The sequence below is a fragment of the Phascolarctos cinereus genome, unplaced genomic scaffold, assembly GCF_003287225.1.
Source record: "Phascolarctos cinereus isolate Bilbo 61053 unplaced genomic scaffold, phaCin_HiC Scaffold_4;HRSCAF=312, whole genome shotgun sequence".
NCBI lineage: Eukaryota > Metazoa > Chordata > Mammalia > Diprotodontia > Phascolarctidae > Phascolarctos > Phascolarctos cinereus.
The window spans coordinates 249,608,347-249,623,081 of NW_027555847.1; the positions used below are offsets into that span (position 1 = coordinate 249,608,347).

Consider the following 14,735-nt stretch of genomic DNA (forward strand, 5'->3'; position numbering starts at 1 on the left):
GAGTATGGAGGCAAGGATGACACCTAGGTCTTGAGCCTGGGTGAATAGAAGTTTGGTGGTGTCCTGGTGAACAATAATAGTAATAATAGTATTTATATAGCATTTTAAAAGTTTGCCAAGTGCTTCACAAATATCTCACTTTACCCTCACAACGACCATGGGAATGTAAGGGCTATTATTATCCCCATCTGAGCCTTTGAGAGGGTAAGTGACTTGCCCATGATCATACAGCTAAGGAAGTGTCTGAGGTCACATTCGACTCCAGGCCCAGCGATTTAACCACTTCCACACTCAGCTGCCTAATAGGGACAATACATGTATGTATGTGTGTGTGTGTGTGTGTGTGTGTGTGTGTGTGTGTGTATATATGTATGTATATATATATGTATATATATATATATATTGGGACAAGGTATCTCAGAGTAACACGAGTCACTGCAACTTTGCTGCGGGAAGAGAGCAGCTCCTGGGTTCGATTTTCGTGGCTCTGACCCTCAGTTTCCCCTTCTGTAAAAATAAGGTGGGTGAGGGTTGGACTAGATGACCCCCCAAGGTCCTTTCCTGCTCTACACCTAGGAGCATCCCACGATGATGTTACTGCCGGTGCCCGGATTTGGAACTTTTCTCAGCTCCTCTTCCTCAGACCATAGAATAGCCATCAGCTTTCTGAGAAGGCGAACTACTGTTTCTATGGCAACAGTAACCAGGCTCCGCGCGGCGGTAATCTCGCGATACCTCCTCGGCGGAAGTGACGGCAAGCGGGAGTTCCTGAGGGGCTCCCCCCACCACGGTCAATCGCTGCTAGTCCACAGAGCTCCAACCTTTTCCCGCCCGAGGAGCTGCCGCCGCCTGGGCCTCCCTCTGCCCTTTCCCCCCGTCTCCCCATTCCCTTCCTCCCCGGGATGAACATGGCGTCCGCCCTGGAGCAGTTCGTGAACAGCGTCCGGCAGCTCTCCGCTCAAGGTCAGTCTCCAGGCCGCCGGGCCCGGCCCGGTCCGGCCCGGCCCACACTCCTTCACCTGGGCCGTCGCTTACTGTCCTCGGCAGGCAGGGGGGACCCGGGTAGGGGAGGCGCCGTCGCTTGAGCCTCATTCATTCCCGTAGGCCTGGCCCTCCCACCTCCCGTCTGGCTCCCGCGCCGAGCCGCGGCGCAGCCGCCTCCTCCGGCAGGGGCCCAGCTGGTGTCTCCGCCGGCTGGTCTGCCCCGGGAGACTTCCCCTCCCCCTTAAGCCCTCCCCCGGCCCCGCCTCCACCAGCCGTTTGTGGAGGGAGGAGACGAGAGAACGATCTCCTCCTCTTCTTCCATTCCCGATCCCCTCTTGGCACCCAGGCTGGATGCCCCTCGGAGAGAGAGTCGCTTTGCTTGACAGTTTGCTGGGCGGTGACTTCCGCCATCGCTTTGTTCCGCACAGCGATTGGCGAGGGGGGTCCCCCGTCCCTTCCCATGATTGGCCGAACGTCTGTCAGTCTTACCCGATACTCCTTTGGGAGCTTCTCGGGGAAGAAGGCTCACAATATAATTTGAATTATGGTCTCCTGCTCCCCGTGGCCATACCTGGACTGTCTGCTTTCCCTGCGATTACTAAAGGGTATGTGCACCAACGGCTTCTCTGTCTTTGCAGAGGCTTGAGCGGAGCCCAGGTTTACAAGAGGTGGAGGTGGGTAGAGTGAGGTCTAGGCACTGGACACAGCCTGTGCAAAAGCATGGCTGCAGGAGATGGAATGCTGTGTCTGCTGCCCCCTTTTTTAGAATCTACAACTCTGTGCCATGGTCCCCTCCTAGTAAGCAGCAGATCGAAAAGCCCTTCTTCATGGAGTTCAGTTTTTAAGGGTGGAATGAAGAGAATTCCTGGTAGAATTCTAGAAAAAAATTATTAAAGGGAGAGCTTTTTTTTTTAAAGCACTTAGGGAAGAGGTGATTATTAAGAGTCAGCCTGGGTTCATTAAGGAGATGTACTTTGGTTAAAGTACTAGGTTTGGAATCCAGAAGACCTGAATTCAAATCCCTGACTCTTAATTTTTTCATCCTTAAAATAATGATTAAAATAATAGTGATAATCACTAAAATAATGATAATAGCATCTGTGGCCCTTCCTAAAAGGTTGGTTGTGAGGCTTAAATGAGATATTGTTGTGTAAAGCTCTTTGCAAACTTTGGAGAGCTAAGTGTGAACTGTTTGTAAGAACAAATCATACCGGACTAATCTCATTTCCTCTCTTAACAGGGTTTAGACTAGTAGATGAAGGAAATAATTTGACAAGGTCTCTGACCATATCCTCATAGATTAAGTGAACTAAATGACATAACAGTTTAAATGGGCCTAAAGTATTGATTTATGTGTTGGAAAGAGGTCGATAGTGACACTCTTGCCTTTGGTCCAAATTTTGTTCAGCTTTCTAATCAATTACTTGAATGAAGTAACTTGGATCAGATTTGTTGTTGATACTGGCTAATACATAGGATGACAGAGCTGAGACTAAAAAGCTCTCGATAGCCTGGTTTAGTGGCCAAAATGAATAGGATGAAATGAAATAGAAATAAATGTAGGGACTTGGACCTGGGTTAAAAAAATCAACTGGGCAAGTACTGAATGAGAAAGAATGAACGTCTAGGACTTAAAATGAACTGTGAGCTCAGTGTTAGAGCTGATATGATCTTAGGCATCACTAAAAGGAAGATAATGTCCATCACACACTACTATAATATACCACTACACTATGTCCTATTCAGATCATCATGACGTTATTGTGCCAAGTTTCATATGCCATAATTTAAAACACATATTGACTAGTTAGAATGTGCCTGGAAGAGGGTGATCAGGAAGGTAAGGGGACTTATAAGAAGACAGATTGAAGGAATTAGTGATGTTTAGGCTAAAGACGAGAAGATATAGGGGGATGTGACAGCTTCTTTGAGGTAGTGAAGAATTGTCATGTGGAATGATTAGGCTTTTTCTGCTTGTCTTGAAGGCTAGAACAAAGACCTCTGGGCAAAAGAAGACGCAGGGAGGCATATTCCAGTGAAATCTAAAGAATAATTTACTATTAATTAGAACTGGCCCAAATCTGGACTAGACTGCCTTTGAGTGTAGTGAGTGCTGTATCCTTGGAAGTGACCACATGTCTGAGACACTGTAAATTAGATCCATGCTTTGTGTAGGAAGTGGACAAGATATCTCAAAATCTCCTTTAGTGTTAAGATTGTGATTCTGTGAGAGGCAATTTGTGCTTCATTGCTTCATATCCTCACTTATTTTCATATCTTAGGTACGTCATTCGGAACCCAGCACTAGACAGGGGAGCAAGGGTAGAGGGATCATGATTCAATAGTAAAAACACTAGACTTGGAATGAGGAGACTTAGATTTAAGTTCCATTTTCACGCTTCTTACCTATATGGCCTTAAGTAATTTCATCTCTTTGAACTTCAGTTTTCTCAGATGTAAAATAGGGATGATAATTGCAGTAGCTACGTCTTAACATTGTTTGGAGTCAAATGAGATAATGAAGGTTAGGTACTTTATAACTGTAAAGCTTCATGCATATTAATTGTTATGTCAGTTCAGCTGCAGATATGTATTCTAATGTTGGACAAGTAGCTTAATTTATCTATACTTCAAAGGATCAAAGGATTTGGAGTTGGAAGGAATCATATTTATCATCTCTTCCAGCCTTCATTTTGCAGATGAATAAACTGAGGCTTAGAGAGGCTAATTGACTTGTTCAACTTAGCAAGTGACAGTTCATTCCAAAATAAATGGTGATGGTCTAACTGAATTGTCACTAAGATTTTCGAACTATTACACACATATGTGTCTTTTTTGTCTCCCTGCTAGATTAAAAGCTTAAAGATAGGGATTATTTCCTTCTTTTATTTGTATCCTCAAAACCTACAGCAGTGCATGGTAGAGAGGAACCTTTATTTTGCTTTTTGATTGGTTGGTTGATTGTCATCCTCTCTTAACTGATGCTATGTGGCATCAATTCTTGAATAAGTACTTTGCTCAAAGAAGAGAAGCACCTTTGATGAGATCTCATGTTTTTACTTCTCTAACTTCTAAGGCTTTCCATTTTTAACACTGCTGTAGAATACATTGCTACTTGATCCTTTTTTTGTGATTCTGTGTCTGTAGTATTGAAGGGGGTAGCAATAAGGTAAATTTCCTTAACATGCCAGGGTCTTTATTTCTTCCCAGTTCTTTACCATGACTTTTGTTTGAATTTGATTATTGCTGCTAATCATAATATTATGACAAAAAGTAGAGAAGCAAAAGTTCAAACTTGAAATACTTAGTCATATTTTATATCTTGATTTAATCATCAGAAACTCATTTACCATAAAACACTTAAATGTTACTATTTCTTTAACCTCCCAAATCCTAGCTTTCTAATAGAGGGCCTTTAGCATATAGGAAGAAGCGTGTTATATCAGACTCATTTGTTGTATTTAGTTATTTTGATTAAATTTGAATCTATCCATCATGTTCCTTAGTCACTAGCAATTAAATGAGGGAAATGGAATTTCTCATTTTCGATGATTAATAGAAAGTTTGTGTCTTTTGCCTTCTATTGATACTTTACCAATGGATGTGTTTTCAAAATTAGTTTTTCTACTTAGTCCAGTATTGACTGATTCTCTATCACCAGTTATAGAGTATATCTTATTGTACACCTCAGTTCTGCTTTGGCTTCCTAATTGGCAAAAAGCTAATTGTTCCTAAACATCATATTTCTTATTTCTTATTCTTATTTTCTTCTTTGGTATTTATTGATTTGAAACTTTTTTTACCTAAAAGGAGAGCATAGAAAAAAAGTTAAGGTTTTACAAACTAGAAGAAACTATCCAGTTGATTAAGAAAGGGAATGTGTTTTTCAGTTGAACTTGTGGTTCTATTGTGAAAGTGTATATTAAGAATATGGAGCTTGCTTATCATGGAACATTTTCCTTATATTTTGTAAGAGATCAAATTAGATATTGATCAGTTAAATGCCAACATATCCTGTATTATGGCTAGCTGAGAATTGGTTTATGGTTATGATGTAGCTACAGTCTTTTTTTTTGTTAGCAGTGGTGCATTAAAAAGTTTTTTTCTAGATAAAATCTTAAATTTGTTTTAATTGCCACTTAATCATTATGTCATACAGGTATCACTTTAATAAAGAAAATATCTACAAAAAGGTAAGTGGACAAATGAACTGCTAAGTAGTTTCTTTGTATCCCCAACAATCCCTATTTTCAAGGAGCTTTTAATCCAGCAGGGAGACAGAAAAGACACATATACATGTGTAATAGTTCACAAATCTTAGAATCTTTAGTCAGTGTTGATGTTTTGAAGTTTAAACTGTAAATTAGAATATCTGGAAAGAAAACTTAAAAGCAGTCTTCCAAAGACTAATTCCAAACTTTATCTGTTTTGAAACATGTACTGCATGAACTCAGTATTTGTTTGAAAGTATTAATATACATTTATGACCATGGCATATGTTTTATAGACAGCTGGCACTGTTTGAGAAAATGATATGTAGTGTTAGCCATGATAATTGTGAAAGCTGACAGAATTAAATGAACAACCTGACTGTTAGTGATTTCCTCAAGTATTTGAAAATGATGGCTATCAATCTATCTGTTTCTTTGTTCATTTGTTTGTTTATTTAGATAGATAGTATTTTTTTCTAATTACATGTAAAGACAAATTTTAACTTTCTTTTTAAAAAGAATTTTGAGTTCCAAATTTTCTCCTTCCTTTCTCTCACCTCTTCCCTCCCTCAGATGGTAAATGATTTGATATAGATTATATGTATGTACAATCATGTAAAACATATTTCCATATTAGTCATGTTGTGAAAGAAGAAAGGGACCAAAAGAAAAAAATCGTGGAAAAAAATAAAGAATGTGAAAATAGAATGCTTTGATCTGCATTCAGACTCCATTAGTTCTTTCTCTGGATGTGGATAGCATTTTTCATCATGAGTCCTTTGGAATTGTCATGGATCATCGTGTTGATAAGAATAGCTAAGTCATTCATAGTTGATCATCACACAATGTTGCTGTTACTGTGTACAATGTTCTCCTGGTTCTGCTTATTTCACTTTGCATCAGTTAATGTAAGTCTTTCCAGGTTTTTCTGAAATCACCCTCCTCATCATTGCTTATAGCTCAATAATATTCCATTAATTCATATACCATAACTTGTTCAACCATTTCCCTATTGATGGGCATCCCCTCAATTTCCAGTTCTTTGCCACTATAAAAAGAGCTGCTGTAAATATTTTTGGTAAAGTAGGTTCTTTTCCCTTTTTAAAAAATCTCTTTGGGATACTTAGTGGTATTGCATCAGGGGGTATGCACAGTTTGATTGCTCTTTGGGCATAGTTTGCTGAGCAAATTTAGAGACATCTCCTCTCCAAATGTTCATATGGACTATTTGTGCCCGATCTGTGGTAGAGCCTTGTGAGCTCATATTGGTCTGATCAGCCACAATCGGACATACTGTACCTTGACTCCAACATAGTGATGGCCTTTTCGTCTTCTTTGAGAATGAAGGACAACAACCTCTACCTCTAGTGTCCCAATTTTCCCACATCCCCTCCAGCATTTATTATTTTCCTTTTCTGTCATATTAGCCAATCTGATAGGTGTGAAGTGGTACCTCAGAGTTGTTTTAATTTACATTTGTCTAATTAATAGTGACTTGGAGCATATTTTCATATAACTATAGATAGCTTTGATTTCTTCATCTGAAAACTGCCCATTCATACCTTTTGACCATTTATCAATTGGGGAATGACTTATATTCTTATAAATTTGACTCAGTTCTTTATATATTTGAGAAATGAGGCCATTATCAGGGATACTTGATGTAAAAATTGTTTCCTATCTTTCTGCTTTCCTTCTAATCTTAGTTGCATTGGTTTTGCTTGTGCAAAACTTTTTAAAGTTAATGTAATTAAACTTATCCATTTTATGTCTTGTAATGCTCTCTATCTCATATTTATTTATAAATTCTTCCCTTGTATGAAGGACATTTGTTTATGATATTAGCCTCAATTATTACAACTTAGTATTATATATTCTTACAGTTTATTCTTTATTTTCTCATATTTTTAGTGTTGTCTTTGCCCCTTCATGTCAGTACTGTGCCATGAGTGAACGATACCATTATTTGATGTTTTCTAGGGCAAATGACTCAACTTTGTGAATTGATAAACAAAAGTGGAGAACTTCTAGCAAAAAATTTATCCCATCTTGATACAGTGCTTGGTGCTTTGGATGTACAAGAGCATTCCTTGGGGGTCCTTGCAGTTCTGTAAGTGCTGTTTTAAACTTATCCTAAACCCCTAAGATAACTTTAAAACTTTATGAATCAGCTTTGTGGATTGTTTTTATATGAGAAAGGAAGTAGATTATCTGAAGAAAATTCAGTTTTTCTGTAAAACTGAAACTGTCATAGTAATGTTACTACAGTATTATAGTAACATGGTAATGTTAGAATTTATTGAAATTCTAGAATGCTAGTGCTGGGTGAGAGTTTTGAAATCATGTAGTTCTGTTTTGTAATTTTACAAAGGAAGAAGCTGGGCCAGAGAGAGGTGAATGATTTCTTCAAGATTCTACAAGTCCTTGAACCCAGGTCTCCTAGCACCTGGTTTTACCAGTTGTGCTTATTGCTGTATTCAGTTGCATCAGGTTTTAAACTTTTTCATTTGGGTTGATAAAGTGGGATTTTTTAGTATTAAAATTATTTTTGAAAATGGAAGGTGAGGGGCAGCTAGGTGACTCAGTGGATAGAGCACTGGCCCTGGAGTCAGGAGGACCTGAGTTCAAATGTGGCCTCAGACACATGATATTGTGATAGCTGTGTGACCATAGGCAAGTCACTTAACTCGATTGCCTCACCCCCCCCAAAAAATGGAAGGTAATGTGACTGGTGAAGTGGTGAAGTAGAAGGAAGGAATAAGCATCTATATAGTACCTACTATTTGTCAGGCACTGTACTAAGTGCTTTTTTTTTTAACAACTTTGCAAGATAGGTGCTATTATTATCCCCATGTTACAGTTGAGGAAAATGAAGCAAACAGATGTTAAGTGACTTGCTCAGGATTACACAGCTAGTAAGTATCAGAGGCTGTCATTTCTCATAGCACAATAGTGTTCTGTCACAGTGATATTCCACAGCTTGTTCAGCCCTTCCCCAGTTGATGGGCCTCCCCTTGATTTGTAATTTTTTGCCACCACTAAAAGAGCTGCTATAAATATTTTTGTACGAATAGCTCTTTCCCCCTCTTATTTGATCTCTTTGGGATCTAGATCTAGTAGTGGTATTGCTGGGTCAGAGAGTATGCAGAGTTTTTTAGCTCTTGTGGGCTTAGTTCCAAATTGTTCTCCTGAATGTTAGACTAGTTCACTGCTTCACCAACAGTTCATTTGTATCCCGATTTTCCCACATCCCTTCCAGCATTTGTCATGGAAAATAGAGTTATGATAGAATAAAGGACTTTTAAGCTTTCCTAATGAAAAGACTAGAACTGAATAGAAACTTTGAAATTCAAACACCGGCACAGAGACAAACCTAGAAAGGTAAATGTGTTTGTTCAGTTAGAAGGGGCTAAATGCTGATGAAGTATACGTTCAAATTGGGAGAGAAGTGACATTGTTTCATTAAGGATCAGAGAGAGTTAAATCAAAAATACAGGCTATGAGTATAGTTCTGTCCTGTTTTGTTGGGTTTTAGAGGGGGGAAAAGGAGGAAAAAAGGAATACTTTAGTACAGAAACTAGGAGGAAGGAGGAGACCTTACTATTTCACATAAATGGGGTAGGTGAAAAGAATATACAAACATCGAAGCAAGTGTTAGAGGGACTGGGCATCTCATTAACTTCACTTTTAACTGAGTTTCAGAGGGAGAAAAAGGATTGCACGCACAGACATACACATAATGTAGTGCATCGAGAATTTTCAAGGTCCGTAATAACTACTGCTCAAAAAAGGCAGTACAGGATACAGACAGGTAAACTGAAGTTTATGTGTGACACACATACTGTCAGTTGGTGGTGAACGGGTGTGTGTTGACAATTCAGATAACATATACTATTTTTATATACATATATGTGTACATATACACATGTGTATATGCGTATATATGAGTAGGTATGTGTACATACCTTCTCTCCTAAGCTATTTGGCTGGAGTGTAACAAATGAGAAATGATTTGCTTCTTACAAAGCATTTTTACTTTGAGCAGGTAAAGTGTTCTTATAACAAAGGAGGATGCTTAAATTGTTACAAAGGAAAGAATATGTCCTTGTTAGCATAGCTCTTTACCATAGAAAAATAACTTTCAACAGTTAGAAATACATTAAACTAAAAATAATGGAATTTGATTGTTATAAAATTATAATGACCAAACTTGCATCCTAAGAAGACGCCTCCCTCTATTATTTTTGCAGAAGTTAGGGTCCATAAGTATGAAATACTGTATATAAAGCCACACTTTTAAAATATATTGGTTGGTTTTGTGGAACATTGTTTTTCTTCTTTTTAAATTCTTTATTATAAGTGATAGCTCTGTCTGGGAGGGTGTGGGTTATGGGTATCCTGGGAAATATGTAGGTTATGTAAAAACAAAAGATCGATAAAAATTTTGTGTAAGAAAAGAAATGCATTAAATTCAACTAGGAAGTAGGGAATAGGTTGAGAGATGGTGAAAAGGTGGTAGATTTGAGTTGTAAATAATCTCTGTCAAATAAAGTCAGCTCCAAAGTGAATCATAAAGAGAAAGAGAGACAATGAGAAAGAAAATTTAAGAACCAGCAATTGGGTTCCAGTATTGGTGAGGAGAGGCAGAACTGAGGACCAGGGACAGACCATTTCAATCATAGATCGCTAGAGTTGATCAGATTCCTTTTCTTTACCTTCTTCATACTGCCATGACAGAAGGGAAAAGAGTGGTAGGAAGAAATATACCTACAGCAAGGACACCGTAGAAAAGCCAGCAGGATGACAAAACCAGATAAAAACTTACTGAGGGGGAGAAATAAAACATTCAATGAAACTATCATCTCAGTGAACATTTATTTTGCAACTAATGAGATTAGGTCCAAATTCTAAGATTTGGAAGATGAAGAAGATGAGGATATTATAACAAATTCAGCAATCTCCACTCAATAACACCAAGAAACTGGAATAGTTCTGGAGAATAATTGAAGAATTAAATAAAAGTATCAATGAATAAGAAAGTAGATCTTTGAAGGAAATAAATCACCAAATCTAATGACAGAAGTGTAGAACAAAATATAAACATTCTATAGCAATAGATTTTTTTATAGTACATAAAAATCTAGAAACAGAAGAAAAAATTAATTTGAGGGAAGGATATCAAAACCAAATTATTATAAGGAAAGAGACTATAAGTGCTGACTTCGGTGAAAGAAAAGAATATATAAAAATATTCAATGGGGAAAAGTTAAACAACCCTTAACAATTGTGATCTGAAATGTGAAGGGATTAAATTCCCTAATAAAGGGAAAGAAAAGGGGGAAAAATGGATTTAAGAACCCCAACAATTTGCTGCATACAAGCTATAGGCCTAGGTCCTGGACCTGTGATTTCATTGATATTGGGAGCTACCGGTACAGATTTTTCTCTCCAATTTAGTCGTAGAAACAGGGTTGTTTTTTTTTTAATAACAACTATTAGCATTTATATAGTGCTTCCAGTTTTGCAAAGCATGTAACAGATATCCCATTTTATGGTTACAGCAATCCTGGGAGGTAGTTGTTATCATTTCCATTTTATATGTGAGGAAACTGAGATGGGCAGACGTTTAATGACTTGCCCAGGATCACAGAGCTAGTAAACATCTGAGACCAGATTTGAACTCACATCTTCCTGACTCCAGGTCCGGCACTCTGTCCACTATGCCAGCCAGCTACCCTTTTAAAAATAAGGTTTTATTGTATTTTAAAACATAAAAAAAATTGTAGCTCCTGAGTATAAAAGCTGGCAGTGAGAGGCCTTCTGGCAGTAGTTTGCTGACCCTTTGCCTAGAGAACTGGAAGGGTAAGTGACTTGTCTGGTCATGTAGACTCTCTGTTCAGAGGGAGGACATGAAATCAGGGTGAAGCCTGTCTCTGAATCTAACTCTTTATCCACTTTGCCATAATGTATAAAGAAAAAAACTCGTAACATATATAGATACATGTAGAGTAAAAATGAAGGAATGATTGGAACAAAATCTTACAGTTTGTCAAGTAACTAAAAAAACAAGAGTTCAACCATAATTTCAGATACAAGAACAAAGTTGATGTTGAGAGACTTAAAGACACCATACAAAATGGAATACAATTAAATATATATACATATACGTGTGTGTGTGTGTGTCTGTGTGTGTGTGTGTGCCACATGGCATAGTGTCAATTTTTTTTAAACCTAGAATTGCAAAGTAACATTGATAGTAACACAGTAACGGTAGGAGACTCTTGTATTCTCTTAGTGCTGGATAAATATGAAATACAAATGTAAATATGAAAGAAATACAAACAGGATAGAAAACATGGAGTCATATAAATTGTTAGAAAAGTTAAATTTGTTTGGTCCATGGTATTTGCTTAATGGGAACATTGAGGAATACACATTTCTTAGCTTCCCGTGGGACCTTTACAAAAAATGATTGTGCATTTTAGGGCATAAAAGAATCTTAAATAAGAAGGGTAGAAATAATAAATACAACCTTTATAGATCATAATGTAATAAAGGAAATATAAATAAAAGATATAACTCTAAATAGAAAGACTATGTAATGACATCCTGAATAATGAGTAGATCAAAGAACAAATCATGTTGTTGTTCAGTGTTTAAGTTGTGTCCGACTTTGTATGATCCCATCTAGGGTTTTCTTGGCAAAGATACTGGACTGGTTTGCCATTTTCTTCTCCAAATCATTTTACAGATGAGGAAACTGAGGAAACAGTTAAATGCCTTGCCCAGGATCATATAGTTATTAAGTGACTGAGGTTGTATTTGAACTCTGGAAGATGAGGCTTCCTGACTCTAGGCCCAGCTCTGTCCCTACTGCACCACCTAACTGCCCCCTAGAAACAAATAATTATATCAAATATTATTAATCCTAAAACTTATAGGATTAGGTTTTTTAAAAAGTAGTCAGGAATTTTATCTCTGAAAACTTAGCTGAATAAAATAAAAAAGGGAGAATCAATGAGTCAAATGTGCAGTTAGGGAGCCTAGAAAGTAAATTAGCAATCCTGCCTTGTGCTACAAGTCGTCTCTTAGGCATGGGACCAGAAACTGAGATTTCATTGACATAGGGAAGCTAGATGGTACAGTGGGTGAAGTCTTGGACTTGGAGTCAGGAAGACCTGAATTTGAATCCTGCCTCCCATACTTATATCTAGGTGACCCTGAGGAAGTCACTTAACCTTTCTCAGCCTCATTTTCCCTCTCTATAAAATGAGGATGATAATAGTATATACCTTACAGGGCTGTTATGGCATAAAATCAAATCAAAGCAGAGGAAAGATATAAAGTCCCTTGCAAACCTTAAAGAGCTATGTGAATGCTAGCTGTCATTATCATTATCATTTCTATGGGCTTCAGTTTCTTCATCTGTAAAATAACTTCTAATGTCCCTTCCAACTTTCAATTTATGATCCTAAAACAAGTTCAGAAGAAGAAATCTTGAAAGTCAGAGGAAAAATAGAGGAAACCTGAGAATAAAAAGGCAATAAAACTAATATATACAAGAGCTAGGTTTTTGATAAGCCATTGGCTAAACTGATCAAGAAAAACAAAGAGGAAAATCAAAGAAAAATGGACAAACTATGTAAAAATCACAACTAATAAAAAGTGAATAAAGAGAAGTATCAGAAACTACTGTACACAACTAATATACACAGAAGTTAGGCAGTATGGAATAGCAGATAGAAGCTGGCCTCAGAGTGAAAAAATACCTGGATTCAAGTCCCTCCTCTGACTTGCAGAGCAAATGCCTCTTTGCATTGGTAAAATAAGTTCTCTGTACCAGAGAAATAATTGGGCTAGTCAAACAACAACAAAAATACCATATTTGATTACAGGCCCTCAAACCCTAAAAATCCAAAGGAAGCAGATGAATATCTACAAAAATGCCAAATACCTAAACAGGAAAAAGATCTTAATTCAGAATTCTAAGAAAAAGCAATCCTGCAAGCCATGAATGAATGACTAGAGGGAAAAACCTAGAGAATCAGTGAAGAAACTACTTGAAATGATTAATAGCTTCAGTAAAATTTGTGAATTCAAATTCAGATAGGTATACCAAAAACATCATTAGTATTTCTCTAAAGGACTAACAAAAACCAGGAAGAAACCATGATAATATGAGAAATTTCCCTCAAAAGATCTGCTAAAATACATAAAATATCTGGAAGCTAACTGACCAAGACAGAAGACCAATATAAATGCAACTACAAAAAACACTTACAAAAATATAGGAAAATACAAATGGGTAGATATTTCATGGTCATGATTGGGTGGTTCCAATATAACAAAAAAGTTGCTATTTAAATTATTTTATGAATTTGATGTTATAGCCATCAAGTTGCAAAGGGGATACTTTATAGAATGTAACAAAATAACAGTTCATTTGGAGGAATAATAGGTCTAGAATCTAAAAAAAAAATAATGAAAAGCACAAAAAAGCGTAAAATAAAGTACAAATGGAAGGGACATGTAAAACTTTATCTTGAAAAACATTTTAAACAGTAGTCATCAAAACTATTTGGTACTAGTTCAAGAACAGAAAAAGTAGATCAATGGAACGGACTAGATAAGCAGGAAACAGAAGCAGCTGAAAACAGTAGTCCAGTGTTTGATAAACTCAAGTGCATAAATTCTGGGGGTATGCATTCCCTTTTTGCAAGAAATGATGGGAAAAACTTGAAAATAGTTTTGTAGAAATTCAGTTGACATAATATCTTAGACATAATATAAAATGTAAAAATGTATATACAACTTGTGAATTAAGCTACATCATAAAAAAATTAGAACAGAGTGGAGGAGGTACCTTTCACAACCATAGCTATGGGGAGATCTTAAGCAAGAAAAAAGTTGTGATCACATAAAATTAAAGTTTCTGCTGTAACAAAATCATTGAAAAAAGAATAAAAAAAGAAACTAAGTGGGAAAATGTTTGCATCCCCAGTTCAACAAATCAAAAACAACTGTTGTGTTTGCAAACTAACAAAGATTGAAATATACCAGACTGTCAAAAATGTGAAGACTAATTAAAATATTAATACTCTGAATTAGCCCAGCTGTTCTGAATATAATTTGGAATTATGAAAGAGTGAACGAACTATCCATGCCCTGGAACCAACAGTTCTATTCTAAAATTAGAGACAGAAACAATCAGTCAACAAGCATTTAAGTGCCTTCCCTATGCTTATCTCTATCCCCCTGTGCTAGTGAGCATTTCATTTTTAAGCACTAGAACTACAAATACAAAGAATGAAATAACTCCTACTCCCAAGGAGTTACATTTTAAGACCCACTGTAGTGATAGAGATTTCACTGGTATGGGGAACTCCCAGGTCAGCAGTTTCTCTGCAACTTACAGTCTTAGTTACCTTGAGCATCAGGAGTGCTTCAGAATGATTTGCTTATGGTCACATAGCCAGTATGTGTTAAAAGCAGAACTTGAACCCAAATCTTCCTGGATTTGTGGCTGGTGCTCTATTCATT

The 14,735-nt window shown here is 37.1% G+C and overlaps 1 protein-coding gene across 2 annotated transcripts in view; it reads left to right on the forward strand.

Moving 5' to 3' along the window:
- Nucleotides 1–744: 744 nt before the first annotated feature.
- COPS3 (COP9 signalosome subunit 3) overlaps nucleotides 745–14,735 on the forward strand; it is a 34,982-nt gene continuing 20,991 nt past the window's right edge. The window contains exons 1-2 of one of the 2 annotated variants that reach the window (XM_020967350.2): nucleotides 745–963; nucleotides 7,176–7,305. In XM_020967350.2, the coding sequence (XP_020823009.1) occupies nucleotides 903–963; nucleotides 7,176–7,305 (191 nt within the window). In that variant the 5' untranslated portion in view covers nucleotides 745–902. Of the gene's footprint in view, nucleotides 964–7,175; nucleotides 7,306–7,582; nucleotides 7,686–14,735 lie in introns of those variants that run through there. The other variant, XM_020967351.2, reaches the window with a different exon arrangement.